A 15,761-nucleotide genomic window follows, 5' to 3' on the forward strand; every position below is an offset into this window, starting at 1 on the left:
GTATATATAAGGACGGACTTGGGGTGCACATGTTTTTTGTAGAGCGCCATTAGGAAAAAGTACTGTTTCTTATATATTATTCCTTGGGAAGTTTGTAGACTTCCACCACTATTTTCCTGGCTGCACGTTAAGAATTAAGAGCATACGGGTTGGCTTTTCCACTGACTGTTGAGTGTTGGCTGTGGAATAAAACCTACACATTGATTTACAGATTGCAGTAGCAGCTATAATGCATGTAGACTAGAAGACTGTAGTTGTGTGCATAGCTTTTGAGAAACACATCATATAATTTGGCTTGATGTCTTGGTGCTGCTGTCGAAGTGGTATCAAAATGGGCATAAGTTGCTAAAATGAAAATAATAGTACACAGAAAAATAGCCTATTTCTGCCCGCGTGCAGAGCAGTTTATGTTCTGTGGTGCACACAGCTCTGGCTTGGCAGCAGATGAGCCTAGTTTCTGACCAGCTATCATGATCAGTGTGTTTCTACACCTCCTCTGTAGTACTGATGTTGCAAAAGATAGGCCTTCTAACCTTACTTGCCGATTTCCTAGAAAATTCCCCTCCGGTGGTCTCCCTATTAGATGGCGCTGCATGCTCATGGCATTTTACTGCAGGGGTGGGGCTACAGTCACCTTGTCCGCTGTCCCCTTCTGTTCCAAACCGCGATTCGCACCGTGGGGGCTAGGATTACGTGACGAGACTGAAGTGGGAAGTACCAGAAACTGGCCAACTCTGTCTAGAGGCCAGCAGATTACCCTAAAATTCGAGACTCTCCCAGTCCTTCGAGGAGCGTTGGCACGTATGCTCCGACTGACCGGTTATGAAGTTTGACAGGCGAAAAATGCGTACGGGCTAGCGTAGGCATGCATCGGCTTTCTGATCATGCGCAGGGTGAAATTCCACTACATATAGTACGCAACCAGGCATTTAAAGTCACTTTACCACAGACAAAGTGCCTCAGAGTTCTTTCAGGTAGACAAAGTCTCTCATAAGTGCCTCAGAGTTCTGTCAGGCAGACAAAGTGCCTCAGAGTACTGTCAGGCTGACAGAGTGCCTCAGAGTTCTGTCAGGCAGACAGAGGTGCCTCAGAGTACTGTCAGGCTGACAGAGGTGCCTCAGAGTACTGTCAGGCTGACAGAGGTGCCTCAGAGTACTGTCAGGCTGACAGAGTGCCTCAGAGTTCTGTCAGGCAGACAGTGCCTCAGAGTTCTGTCAGGCTGACAGAGGTGCCTCAGAGTACTGTCAGGCTGACAGAGGTGCCTCAGAGTACTGTCAGGCTGACAGAGGTGCCTCAGAGTACTGTCAGGCTGACAGAGGTGCCTCAGAGTACTGTCAGGTTGACAGAGGTGCCTCAGAGTACTGTCAGGCTGACAGAGTGCCTCAGAGTTCTGTCAGGCAGACAGTGCCTCAGAGTTCTGTCAGGCTGACAGAGGTGCCTCAGAGTACTGTCAGGCTGACAGAGGTGCCTCAGAGTACTGTCAGGCTGACAGAGGTGCCTCAGAGTACTGTCAGGCTGACAGAGGTGCCTCAGAGTACTGTCAGGCTGACAGAGTGCCTCAGAGTACTGCAAGGCAAAGTGCCTCATAAATGCCTCAGAGTACTGTCAGGCTGACAAAGTGCCTCAGAGTTCTGTCAGGCTGACAAAGTGCCTCAGAAGTGCCTCAGAGTACTGTCAGGCGGACAGAGTGCCTCAGAGTACTGTCAGGCGGACAGAGTGCCTCAGAGTTCTGTCAGGCGGACAGAGTGCCTCAGAGTTCTGTCAGGCGGACAGAGTGCCTCAGAGTTCTGTCAGGCGGACAGAGTGCCTCAGAGTTCTGTCAGGCGGACAGAGTGCCTCAGAGTTCTGTCAGGTGGACAGAGTGCCTCAGAGTACTGTCAGGCAGACAAAGTGCCTCAGAGTATTGTCAGGCAGACAAAGTGCCTCATAAATGCCTCAGAGTACTGTCAGGCAGACAAAGTGCCTCAGAGTTCTGTCAGGAAGACAAAGTGCCTCAGAAGTGCCTCAGAGTACTGTCAGGCTGACGAAGTGCCTCAGAGTTCTGTCAGGCTGACAAAGTGCCTCGGAGTTCTGTCATGCAGACAAAGTGCCTCAGAGTTCTGTCATGCAGACAAAGTGCCTCAGAGTTCTGTCAGGCAAACAGAGTGCCTCAGAGTACTGTCAGGCAGACAAAGTGCCTCAGAGTTCTGTCAGGCTGACAAAGTGCCTCAGAGTTCTGTCAGGCTGACAAAGTGCCTCGGAGTTCTGTCATGCAGACAAAGTGCCTCAGAGTTCTGTCAGGTCATGGGGATTGATCAACTGCACCCTTCTCGAAGTTTGGTCCATCTGCAAAGCTGCCTCAGGTTTGTTGCTAGTCACTGTTGGATTGAAAGGCTGCGTTACTATTGGTCCTGCCCACAAACCACTGGTGCCCTGTATGACACCTTGGCTGACATGTTTCTAGTAGTTTGTTACATATCTCAGTCTCCAGGATCCAGCATCACGCTTCCTCACTGCAAAGAGCACGGGAACGTTACATGCAGCAGATCTCACTGTCCAACAAAAAAAAAAAAAAAGAAAGAAAAAAGTAAAAGAAAATAAAAGCCTTCAATAGCGATTGACAAGGTCAGCATTTCATCAAATTGTGGGTTAAGCCTACAAATAGATGTGGAAGATGAAACGCCCCACGCTCACAGCTCCAGCTTTTTGTTCTCTCTTTCCTCACAGATTGTAGTCATGTTTAATTTGGAAACTGGGCTCCTTTGGCAAATTAGCAATTAGAACAATTTTGTGGGAATATGTATATGTGTCATTAGTTTTCCTGCAAATTAATAGCGGGGGCAGAGGTCAGGCAGACATTTTCCACTCGGCTGCTGCTCCACTGTTGAGATTTGGCACTTTGTTTTGGAACAGCATCAGCTGCAGCGAGTCTCCGTCTTCCTCCCGGATCCGTCTTTTAATTAGTTTACCTCATAGCTGTTATTACAAATATTGCTGCCTCCATTTCTTAAACTAAGATTACTGTTTCAACCAAATATTCCAGCAAACACCCTGCCCCACCGCTGGCTGCCGACCGGGGTCATTCATATGCAGCGTTTAATCATCAGATCACCTACATAAGCATCTTCTAATTAGAGTTCTTACAATACAATTTCATCTGGTAATTAGCCAAGATTGGCTGCTTCCTCTTCCTTCTATTAGTGGCAGCCCAGCAGCGGGCGTGAATCGCTGTCATTTGTCAAGCCTGTGAAAATAGCCCCCTCTTTTGCTAAGCCCCCCCACCCCTCCTGTACCCACTGTATTCTCAAAATCTTTTCTGCACCAAAGCTAGGTGTCCTCAGAATATCGGGACTGTATCTTCAATCTTTATATGGTCTCCCTCATTCTCTCCAGCTGTATATGTGTCACCACTAGTAGTCTGTGATTGCAGACAGCGTACTGGATGGCTGGTAAAATTTGGCCCAGCAGTGGTGGGCCTGATAAGTGACTCCCTAAAAGCTGGTGTACTAAGGCTGGGGGGGTGGGGGGCAGGAGGTTGCAAAGTGACGGGTCCTGCCTTTGTAATGTGTGACTGCCATGTGGTATTGTATGTCAAGCACACCAATGTAGAGCGGCAGCAAGTGGGCAATGTGTGTACAGATGTGTCCTCTTACAACTTTGCTCCATGTGCTACAAGTCACGTTGCACATAACGCGTGAGTGCTGTGTGACTCAGAAGCGCCAAGCATCTTTTTTTGTATCTTTTGCAGCGAAAATGCGTCTTAGGTGTAAAGTAATGCCATAGGACGCACAAGCAGCTTCTGCTGATGAAAATTATATGCGGCATGTCTATATTCTGTGTGTAATAACGGCTCTATCCGCATCCGAAATGAAACGTTACAGCGTTTTCCAGGAAAACACTGTAGCACAGCATATTGTATGCAAATACAGTCGCAGTCACACACAGAATATAGGGGGTCATTCCAAGTTGATCGTAGCTGTGCTAAATTTAGCACAGCTACGATCAGGCACTCAGACATGCGGGGGGAGGCCCAGCACAGGGCTAGTCCGCCCCGCATGGCAGTGCCCCCCCAGAAATGCAAAAGCATCGTACAGCGGCGATGCTTTTGCATCTCAGGAGTTACACCCGGCCAGCGCAGCTCCTGCGGCTGGCCGGGAGAATCTCTTCGCTGCCCCGGGTCGCAGTGGCTGCGTGTGACGTCACGCAGCCGCCACGGCCTGCCCCCCCAACGGTCCGGCCACGCCTGCGTTGGCCGGACCGCGCCGCCGTTCAGCCCCCTCCCGCCCAGCGACCGCCTCTGCATCAGAGGCGATCGCTAGGCAACGATGGCCTTCGGCCATCTGGCATGCGCAGTTCCAACCCGATCGCTGCGCTGCGATAAACTGCAGCGAGCGATCGGGTCAGAATGACCCCCATAGGCATGCCGCAGAAGCTGCTTGTGCGTCCTATTGTATTACATTGCATCTAAGATGCATTCTCGCTGCAAAATACGCAAAAAAGACTCTGCTCTACAGAGTCCCGCCACTGCATGGCGCGACTTGAACGGCTGTTTAGCGTGACTGCAGCAAGGATGTAAGAGGACACATCTGTATGCGTATGAAGAATATCAGAGTTGCTGGCATTTTACTAGTACCCTTAGTTTCCCAGCTGGAGATCCCAGGGGTGAGTTCCAATGCTGTATAGCGCCACGAATTGAGGCATTGTGCAGTGGGCGGAGGGGAAATGACTCATTTGACACAAAATCAAGCCATTGTGTTATCCACTTACTAACAGAGTAAAGCTGGGTACATACCTGGCTGACGGATCGTCCATTCCGCCGACCTATCTGACGATTGGTAAGTGCATACACACTTACCAATCGCACGCTCCATGTGTCATGCCTGATGTCACACCTGGCCGGACATTTCTTTTAAATGTGCCCATCCCGCTGAGATGTCAGTCAGCGATGGTCCCTGCAGCAAGTGTACACACAGCCAGATGTGGCAGTATATCTGTAGATCAGGCCTGGCCAACCTGCGGCTCTCCAGCTGTTGTAAAACTACAAGTCCCATCATGCTTTGCCACAGTTTTGCCATTAGGGAATGCTAAAACTGTGGCAGGGCATGCTGGGATGTGTAGTTTCACAACATCTGGAGAGCCACAGGTTGGCCAGGCCTGCTGTAGATGTATCGGCCAATGGCTGTCGCGATATGTCTGTGAACAACATATCGGGGGGGTACACACCTGCCGATAAGCTCGCAATCTATCTATGCGATTGAACGGCTAATATATCGCTCAGTGTGTACCAAGCTTTAGTATGTGGAATCTGGGAGGCCTGGGGAGTGACTTCCCGAAAATTTGGGAGACTCACGGAAATTCCGAGAGAGTAAACAAGTAGGAAATATATGTTCATATAATAGAGCGTTCCATCCAAGCATGACAAAATGATAGTGTGCCCTTCGCCTACTCACAGGCACAAGTTTTTTTTTAGGATGTTTCAATATTTCACCACAAATTACTCAAATATATACAATATACTACTGGTATATACCGTATACTATACGGTAATAAATAAATAATGCGACACCACCTCAAAATGTGTATGGGAAGAAAATTGTACCTTGTGCACGCTTGTCTTTGTTCAGCTACTTGAAAAGCTACATCTGTATTTCATTTAATAAGTATTAAAAAAAAAAATACAGACATTTGTATAATAAACTGTTAAAAGACTGCATTACATGTCTGTACTCTGGGGATTATCATTAAATCACAGCTCATATCACACACAGGCCTGGCTTGTAATATGAGTTGAGGTATATTGATAAACTTTAAAGGTCACAGAATCTCGGAACTACAACTCTTGTCTATACCGTCAGGATAAAATTCCTTTTAAAGCAGTTTATTTTTTTCACATAGGTTTACAGAAGCTCTCACGGTTCCAAGATAGCTTGTTCATCCTGCTTTTAAATCCACATCGGCGACGTACCCCTCCCCCACGCACTCCTGATAGATCTATGTATTTAACAGAATTAATTGTAAGATTGTCCCCTGATAAGGAACCGTTCTTTAAAATCAATTAAGGAAACAAAGAGGCTCCCCTGATTAATACCATATACTGTACTGTACTTTTCTGTTAAATGACCTCATATGTTTTTGGCACCAATTTTATATTTCATCGTTACACTGTCGAATTATTTTTAACGGCAATTACACAGTTACGCACTTTTTTTTTTTAGAACTAATTTATTGTATAAAAATAAATAAATCAAAATCGTAGTAATAAGACTGACTGATTGCGGTATTTAACATGGTCTTGTACGTAAGGTATGATTTACTGTATATACTGTATCTGCATACATTTCGAAACAATAAGTTTGCAGAAGAAATTAAAGTAACTTTGTTGCATTAATAACCGTGATCTGCTCAATGTAAAGTTTAACTACGAATGTTATGTGCGTCAGTTTAACGATACTATCTGGCTTTAAGGCGATCACCATTTACGAAGGCGATGTTTACATTTCATTCTAAACCTAAACATCGGTCTGATGAAATATTACAACAACAAATGAAAGTGTATAATTAATTTGTATGTGGAGTGAGAAGCATTGTATGTTTATTCTGTACACAGTGGCAGCTTGTTTAAAGTCTGCCCTATAGTTAACATAACATAGCCATGCTTTAGATTTCAGAGTGTCATAATGATCTATTGGTGTATTATATTTACCTCAGCCTTTGAGCTGGCTTTCAGATCTATTGCTGTTATCCAAATATAGCTTACAGGTTTGGCTTTAAAGTCTGCAGTTCAATATATTGTAGGTAATAGGACTCAGATATTTCAAACGGTGCTCAGCGCAAGCTGCCACGTTTCTGGGAATGTCTTTCCCGAATTTTAAGTCACTGACACGGATCTTTAAACAATCGTTCATGTAAATTGCATAACATCATACAGTGATCTGCTGCAGTCGACTGTAGAAAACATTAGTAATTAAGTGGTGTGACATAAGGTGGAAGATATGGTTTGGGTTCGTGTGGGCAGATAGGCACATTATCACGCTCTAGACTAAACACCCCTAATCTCAGATGTAGTTGTCTCTCCCACAGCGTACCAGTCAAATTTAAATCTAGCTTTTTGAGATAAATTTTCCATGCTTTAAAAAACAAAACTATTATTACAAATATATATATATATATATATATATATATATATATATATATATATAAAAATTTAACATGTTATTTTTGATGGCTTACTAAGCTCTTCTTTAATTGTCGTAGTACTCTTGTGTGTTCATAGATCATCCTTTAATTGTCTTACTACTCTTGTTTGTTTGCAGCTCAACCTGGTATCCAGTGCCACCCTTTCAAAGACTGCGTCTGAACCATCCCCGCAAAGCTTACCTCATACTCCCACCACCCCAACCACACCACTCACTCCTCTCACCCAGGGACCTTCAGTTATCACTACCACCAGCATCCACAATGTGGGACCCATACGGAGGCGGTACTCTGACAAATACAATGTCCCCATTTCTTCTGGTGAGTGTAACCATTCTCTGTTTGGGAATATCTATGTTCAGAACAGCTGGTGGTTCTGCGGTGTTTGGGGAACTACAAGTCTCAGCATGCCTAAGGTTTCAACAGCCGAGGTATGCTGTAGCCTGTAGTTACACAACCACTTCAATGCCACTGGCTACCTACCTCTTGTTTACAGCGTCAAACTTTGTTATTATTTTTTGTCTTACCTTTTGTTTGTTTTTTGTTTTTGCTTTTTTTTTTATATACGTTGCAGACATTGCACAGAACCAAGAGTTTTACAAAAATGCAGAAGTCAGACCACCCTTTACATACGCATCCTTAATTAGGCAGGTAAGTGTGCAAAGCATTTATCATTATGCCTAAATTGCTCAGTATAGGCGTGAATCCGGGCCTTTAAATCTATTGATGGAGTAACGCTTACAAAGAGAAGTTGGGGTACCTTGCATGTACTGTACATGAATCCAATATAATGTGATTAATTACCTTCATTATTTAATTTCCAGACATTGGTTAGGCCTAGTTCAGTATAGTAACATTTAATTTTATAGCCATAGATTAGTTTTGCCACTAGTTACCTACATTGTTGCATGAAGGCTAATGATCCGAGAAATTAACTTTCTGAATTTAAAACTTGACCATTGAGGTGGGCTGAATTGTTTTAACACCTTAATATGATGGTTTGCGAGCTTCTGGCATTCACTTGCTGCATGCAAATATATGCAAATACATACATACAGACTCCTCCCAACAGTAGACGTCTCCAAAACAGGATGTGGGCGTGTCCACGGCACTGGCAATGTGGACATCTGCCTCCACGGCCTTTGCCACAATTTATTTTTATTTTTTTATTTTTTATTTCAAATTTCCCAAGAATGAGCAGTGTGTTTTTTTACCTATATGGAAATAATCCTTATAGAAATATTTACCCACTTGTTTTAGTAAACATTATTTGTAAAATACCGGTGATTATGTGAGTACGAAACCCCTGTTTTATTTTTATTTTTTTTCTGCCGCAAGAGTTTTGAAAACGGCAATATCTAACATAATTGCTTTTGATTAAGTATTACAATAAGATGTGATTATTAGAAAATTCATTTCACACAACAGTGAAAATGAGGCTGTTTAAAGATGGCAAGTCAATTACCACAAACTACCGGAATCTCTGATCCCAAGAATTAATCTGAACTCTAAATAATTACTGAGCTGTAATCAGCTGGTGGAATGTTTTGCCGTTTGCTTTGATCCTGCTTTGTGAATGACTGATAAATTAATATTTCCACCCGGAAACCAAAATAAAAACTCAAAACAATTCAATAATTCCATTTTCAATGTTGTTATTGAATTGCTAAATAGAGGTATTAATCTCAGATCGTGTTGTGAAGTCTTGTGTATTTATTCGTAATGAGACATTTTGGCAGCATCGGAACCCGAGTTATCTAGAGATGTATATTTGTTACTATGTTTGGTGAAAATAAAATCAGTTTAAACATTAAAAAAAAAAGACAAACCCAGGTATTTGAAACAGGCCGTGCGTTACATTAGCGTTGCAGAATTGTCGCACAACTGTTTAACTTTCCCAGTATTATCATTTTTTTGTCATCATTTTCCTAGGCAATTCTAGAATCTCCTGAGAAGCAGCTAACACTAAATGAAATCTACAACTGGTTCACGCGAATGTTTGCCTACTTTAGGCGCAATGCCGCAACGTGGAAGGTAAGACTGAATTATTTTACATATTTAGCAGGTGTCATATACTTAGGTTCATAATCAGATATTGGAGAGGGGGCAAAAAGTTTTTTTTCCCCCTCAGTTGTATTAGAGTATACACCAGTCGTTCCCAAACTTTGATGGCACTCTAAAGTATCTATCTATATATTTATTTATTATTATTATTATTATTATTTTTGGGGGGGGGGGGGTCTCTTATTGAGAAATTCAGAACAAATTGTTTACGTTAAATTGTTCTGGCTTCTCATATACTGTTTGTCCACATATTTTATGATCGGTAGCCACCGGCACTGGGTTTGCCTGTCACTTTAACCATATATAGTTTGATTTGGTCCTGGAACAACAACCCATGGCATCCCTTCAGGTGCCTTGCGGACCCCAGTTTGGGAACCACTGGTATATACCCTGCATATAGTGGATTTTACAGGCTGTATAATGAATACCCATGATAATACAATCAATCAGTTCACAAGAAACTAGTGACCCCGGCATATGAAGCACTTTAGTGTCTTCTATCCCCAGACACCTAGTGAATTGATAGTATGGGTTCACATTAATAATGTTTGATCCCAAAACATGGCTGCCTCAGCTGTGTGTGTTCACTTTAAAAAGGGAACGCCGCCATCACAGAATAGTATTATCCGTTGCATATTTCTCTTTATTTTCATTGCCCAACAGATACGTAAATATATCTATTGTGTAGATATAATCATGTACTATGTACAAATTTCAGTTTAAGGGGACTATTTATTCATCAATTAAGTAACCCTTAAATGTAAAAGAATTAAGTAACCCTTAAATGTACCATTTTGGAAAGCAGGTATTCTGGCCACCAGCCCCCTGATTGAGCCACCCTCATAGTCTTCTATGGAGGCGCTATGTAATTGCAAAGCTTAATTTGCAGATTTTGCCTCCATGTTCTAATGCCACCTTCAGATGGTGTTAGCCCATATACTGCAATGGCACAGCCCTGCCAGGGGGAATCCTGCAGTCTTTCTCCAGTGGGCTGAAGGAGGACCTGCTATACATTGTGGCTTTTTCTGCTTGCGCATTACTCCTACTGGGGGGAATGGGGTTCCTGTTGGTGGAAGTAAAGTGATTGAGTATGTGATCACTTTACTTCTTCCCGATAGCCGTGATGGGCTCTTATCTGAGCCAGTGTTCCAGTGACTCAAATTGGTACAGTTTGGCGTAAAAAGGATCTTTATTGCCAAAATATGCAGCTACAAGGATTCTTTAGATTTCCTTCTGATTTTTAAGGAAGCCCATCATATTACAATCTAGAATCATTGGGGTAAATTTACTAAGGTGGTTGGGTTTTTTTTAGAACTTGTGATAACCAATCAGATTCAACTTTACATTTAGCTGCTTCTTGAAGATAATGGATAGAATGTGATTGGTTGTTATGGGCAATATCACCAGTTCTAAAATAAAACCTCACACCTTAATAAATTTGCCCATTTTGTAAACTTGGAGGCTCATTTGTCAGTGAGTGATAAAACTCATTGTGAATGGTAAAATTTGTTGCGTATGATAAATGGTTCTCCAGCCAATCAGCTCCCAGGGATCATGTGTTTTAAAAATGACAGTTGGGAGCTGAATGGCTAGAGCACCATTTATCATATGCAGCAAGTTTTATAATTTACAACAAGTTTTATCACTCATTAATAAATGGAACCCTTGGTTTGGTCGTTAGTGATATCACACCCTCTGTACATGATCATATGAAAATTAGACGGGATTTCAAAAATTCTTCCTCATTCGTACACTAAACACCTCATAAACAGAAAGCAGGGCGCTGATGTAAGGGGACATTCCAATCCTTTGTATAAACCGGGTAATTTTATTTGTACAGCCCATTAAATAATAGGGGCACATTGCATTCAATAGAACATATAATATTTGCATTTGCTAATATCGGTGGGAATCTGTATTTGTGCTATAAAACAAACATTAAAATAATATTCCACTATAAATCGTAATAAGTGGTCAAATGATGGACTGAATTAGCCAGGCAATTTACAATGTTTCAGGGTAATTAATAGCAACACTTTAGATAATTGCCTGTAAGGAGGAGTGATTATATAAAAAATGTTGGTTGAAAAAAACAAAACAAATAAACTTTGCTTTAAGTCCTTATCATTACATGTTTCACTTTATGTAAATGTGACAATTCTTTTGTTCATAAAAACACCTGAAGTAAACAGATCAAATTGCATTATTGTAACTGAGAACATACATATAATGACTGTATATACTTTGTGCTATGGATTTGTAAGTTGAATTATGATTCTACACAATTATTAAACTACACTTGGGTGGTCATTCCGAGTTGATAGTTCGCTAGCAGTTTTTAGCAGCCGCGCAAACGCTATGCCGCCGCCCACTGGGAGTGTATTTTAGCTTAGCAGAAGTGCGAACGAAAGGATCGCAGAGCGGCTACAAAGTTTTTTTTGTGCAGTTTCAGAGTAGTTCTAAACCTACTCAGTGCTTGCAATCACTTCAGACTGTTCAGTTCCTGTTTTGACATCACGAACACGCCCTGCGTTCGGCCAGCCACGCCTGCGTTTTTCCTGGCACGCCTGCGTTTTTCCGAACACTCCCTGAAAACGGTCAGTTGACACCCAGAAACGCCCACTTCATGTCAATCACTCTGCGGCCAGCAGTGCGATGGAAAAGCTTCGCTAGACCCTGTGTGAAACTACATCGTTCGTTGTAATAGTACGTTGCGCATGCGCATTGCGCCGCATGCGCAGAAGTGCCGTTTTTTTCCCTCAACGCTGCACAGCGAATGAATGCAGCTAGCGATCAACTCGGAATGACCACCTTGGGACGTCACATCTTTATTTAGCTTTCCTTTAAAGTGGGCCCTTCTCCAAGACAAAGTGGAAGCTGCCATTTTGTGGGATGAGTAACTATTCATTCGAATGCAGCCAATCAGTATCCAATTTCTACTAAGGCACTTTGTGGTGTCACTCAGTACTAGTGAACCGATAGGCTGCATTTCTTATGAATGGCTCCGCCTACAAATTGTCTCTCCTTTATGTAAGCGATTCATGCAGATTACATAGAATGTCGATAAAATTCTAAAAAGGTAAGGCAGTAATGATGTTGCAATTTCTATCTTTGTTATATAAAAATATAAAAGTATCACTTTTTGGGGAACATATATTTGTTGAAAAGGCTCGTGATGGTGAATATTTACAGAGGGTGTTCTCATTACTTTGGCTGAAAATTATATATATATATATATATATATATATATATATATATCACGTTAGTTCTCGCAGCCAGTTGACCAACAGATCTACATTGACAACGTTAATGAAGACTAACCAAATGCTGGTCATTAGTTAGTAGTTCCCAGACTGGTCCTCAAGGCAGGTTTTAATGATAACCATTCTTGAGCACAGATACAGTAATTAAATCAAATTGACTGAGGTACTGATTAAGCAACATGTGCTCCAGCAAGGGATATCCTTAAAATATTAACTGTTAGGGTGCCATGAGGACCAGGTTTTGGAAGCCACTGGCGTACGTAATGCATTTTACTATATACTGGATAATCTTGAGGTTTATGAAACTTTTTTTCATTCAGTAATAAAAAGGAGGACCGGTGGGTTTATACAGATGGGTCCACCTTTATCTTGAGTTCTTTGCTGCGCCTAGGCACACCATGGTTTATTAACATAAACACTTCATCTATTGTTCTCAGCTGCAATACAATACAGAGAGCAATACATCAGAGGATTAAGTCATTACAGCAGGGGATTAAGTCTGATTGACCTGGCTCAGTTAATCCTATTAAAGGACAAGATAAATGTGGACCCCTCTGTAAATGAAGGGTATTATTGAAGAATACTCTGAAAATTCGTTTTACAATTCTTTTAAACTATAGATGGTACATTTTGTTCCGCTTTGGCAATCACGGCACCTCGCCTCCCATTTTCATCCGCCACCAAAGCCTGTCAACATATATATGATTCCTGAAAGTGATACACCCCCGTGACGCTGTGTGTGAAGAATATGATTGCTATTGATGCCTAGCGCTCACCTGAATGTTTTCTCTCCTGTCCCCGCTGCAGAATGCAGTGCGCCATAATCTTAGTCTACACAAGTGTTTTGTGCGAGTAGAAAACGTAAAAGGGGCAGTATGGACAGTGGATGAAATAGAATTCCAAAAAAGGAGGCCACAAAAGATCAGTGGGTACGTCCGCCATCATTTCAACTTCTTAGTGTAGTGTGTCAATGGTGCTTGAGGTTTGATGTGGTGACGGAATAAAAGAGGTGCACTCACAGCGTTTTACCCCAAGGGGAAGCGCAATACGTCATCCCTGCCATTTTGTGTACCTACCGTACCCCTGTCCTGCTTGCCTCGGTGTTTGCTGCATCACACGCCCGGTGCTTATCGGCGCCAATGCCTATTAACCCTCGCCAATCATTTGCTTATGCATTGTTATTTTTCCTTTCCCCCTCTTTTCCTCTCATCGTCTGTGCCTTCTCCCTCCACCCCCGTGTTTTATTTTTTTCCACTTTATCCCTTCTTGCTGTCGCTTTGGTACCAGGGTGCCATTCGCACCAATCTTTCCCTCCATAAGTGCTTTATCAGAGTAGAGGATGAGTATGGGTCCGTTTGGACTGTTGATGATGAAGAGTTTAAACGTGGCCGCCATATTCAGAGAGGCCGTCCTCGAAAATACTGCCCTGATGAACACTTTGACGAGCTTATTGCACAGTAAGAGCTTTAACTTGCTTGATTTTGGCTTTTGATTTATTTTGCCCTTTTCTTCTTAGCCGCTTCCTTCTGCATGTTTGTTTTGCCAACATTTCATCCAGCAAGTCTAACATCTGTGGAACTGTTTACCAGTTAACCTCCAAATAATGTGCCCTTTCCATGTAATTTAAAAGTGTATCCGCTGCTGACACACAATGGAGGAAGCCATTTTGTAAGCCCAGTCAGTATACTTATACTCTTTATGCTCTGGTAATATTAACATGTGCTAGTGTTGCGATTGGCTTCTTGAACATTGGTTCAGCACTCAAAATGGCTTCCCCCACTGTGTGTGTGTGAGACTGGTGTACATTAGAAGAAAATGTCAAGTTGTTTTGTATAGATCTATTGACAGAATTAGGAATTGTTACAGATAATAGATTTTGTTGTAATATATAAAGACTTGGCAATGTTCACAAATATGATACGACACAATACTAATTCTCTGAATTAGGATACATTTATATTGATAAAGTATTAGAAGGGGATGCGGTTAGAATCCCGGGAGTCAGGATGCCAGCGGACATGCAACCAATGCCAGAATCCTGACACCACTTGGGATTCCTGCACCGTGACACCGACTGCCGCCATCCCAAAGGTAAGTATCATGGGGAAAGTTAGGGCCCGCGGGGAGGGGAGGTAGGCGGGTTAAGGATAAGTACTGGGGGGGGGGGGTAGCCTAGCCACCACTCCCTGAGTCTTAGCCCTAGCCACCACCTCCCCAAATCTTAGCCCTAGCTGCCTCCCCAGGCATGTCGAGTAGGAGGCAGGGGAGGGGTAAAATAATTACCCCGTTCCCTTTCGGCATTCACATTGTCGGGATGTCGGTGTCGGTCATCTGACAGCCGGCATCTGGACTGCCAGTAAATTGTATCATACCCATTAGAAGAATCGAGTATTTTCACATTTCCAGTTTTACCGACAATAAGGTTTTCGTCATGTGTTTGGTGGTTCGTATGTTACAATGGGCACTTCTTTCATACAGAACTCATTTACAAAGTGCACTCTGGAGCATACTGCTAGACATATTTTCTCTTCAAGCACTACTCAGTTTCGTCTTATTTATGGCGTAAAATAGTGCATATGGGGACATCGCTATTATATGAAGGCAGTGGCAGCTCCTGCCCATGGGCTGCAGTGCAGACACACATTGCATGGGGTGGTCCTGTTAGCACACATAAACATACCTGTAATGCATGTAATCTATGTGATGGCTGCCTGTCCCCAGAGATCAGCAGCACTGTGCGCTTCACAGCTGCCACTGCACTCGTGACGCAGCCTTTGGCTTAGCTTCTCCTTCTAAGCCCGCCCCCAGACTCCCATTGGCTAGTTTCCCAGGAGTCTAAGGCAGACGTATAGAGGAAAAACAAGCTGAGTGCGGTGTCCCAGGAGCAGCGGCAGCTGAGTGAAACACAGTGGCGCTGCTGATCCCTGAGGTAAGGCAGCCCGCACATATATTACCTACAACATTACATGTATGTTTATATGTATTAACTGGTCCCACCCCCTCCATGCAATATGTGGTCTGCGCTGCAGCTCACGGGCAGCAGCCGCCACTGTATGCAGGGACAATGCTGGTGATTGACTGGCAGTGAGTGGTAGCCCTGGCTACTCGCCACCATACCTGGGGTCATCACATGTGTTTCATGATTCCCTATTTTGGCACTTCAAGACCAGCAGGAAAACTACAGTAAAGGCTCACTTGTCACCTTCAATAAAACGGTTTATAATTACAGTACCCTGTTTCCACTTTGAACAGAAAGACTGT

At 43.0% G+C, this 15,761-nt stretch overlaps 1 protein-coding gene across 7 annotated transcripts in view; it reads left to right on the top strand.

Moving 5' to 3' along the window:
- The window catches only part of FOXP1 (forkhead box P1), a 417,384-nt gene that overhangs the window by 378,343 nt on the left and 23,280 nt on the right, over positions 1-15,761 (top strand). For all 7 annotated transcript variants that reach the window (XM_063941041.1, XM_063941042.1, XM_063941047.1 and 4 more), the window contains 4 exons: positions 7,293-7,494; positions 7,748-7,824; positions 9,106-9,207; positions 13,308-13,429. In XM_063941041.1, the coding sequence (XP_063797111.1) occupies positions 7,293-7,494; positions 7,748-7,824; positions 9,106-9,207; positions 13,308-13,429 (503 nt within the window). The remainder of the gene's footprint in view (positions 1-7,292; positions 7,495-7,747; positions 7,825-9,105; positions 9,208-13,307; positions 13,430-15,761) is intronic.

Source organism: Pseudophryne corroboree, chromosome 9 (assembly GCF_028390025.1).
Source record: "Pseudophryne corroboree isolate aPseCor3 chromosome 9, aPseCor3.hap2, whole genome shotgun sequence".
NCBI lineage: Eukaryota > Metazoa > Chordata > Amphibia > Anura > Myobatrachidae > Pseudophryne > Pseudophryne corroboree.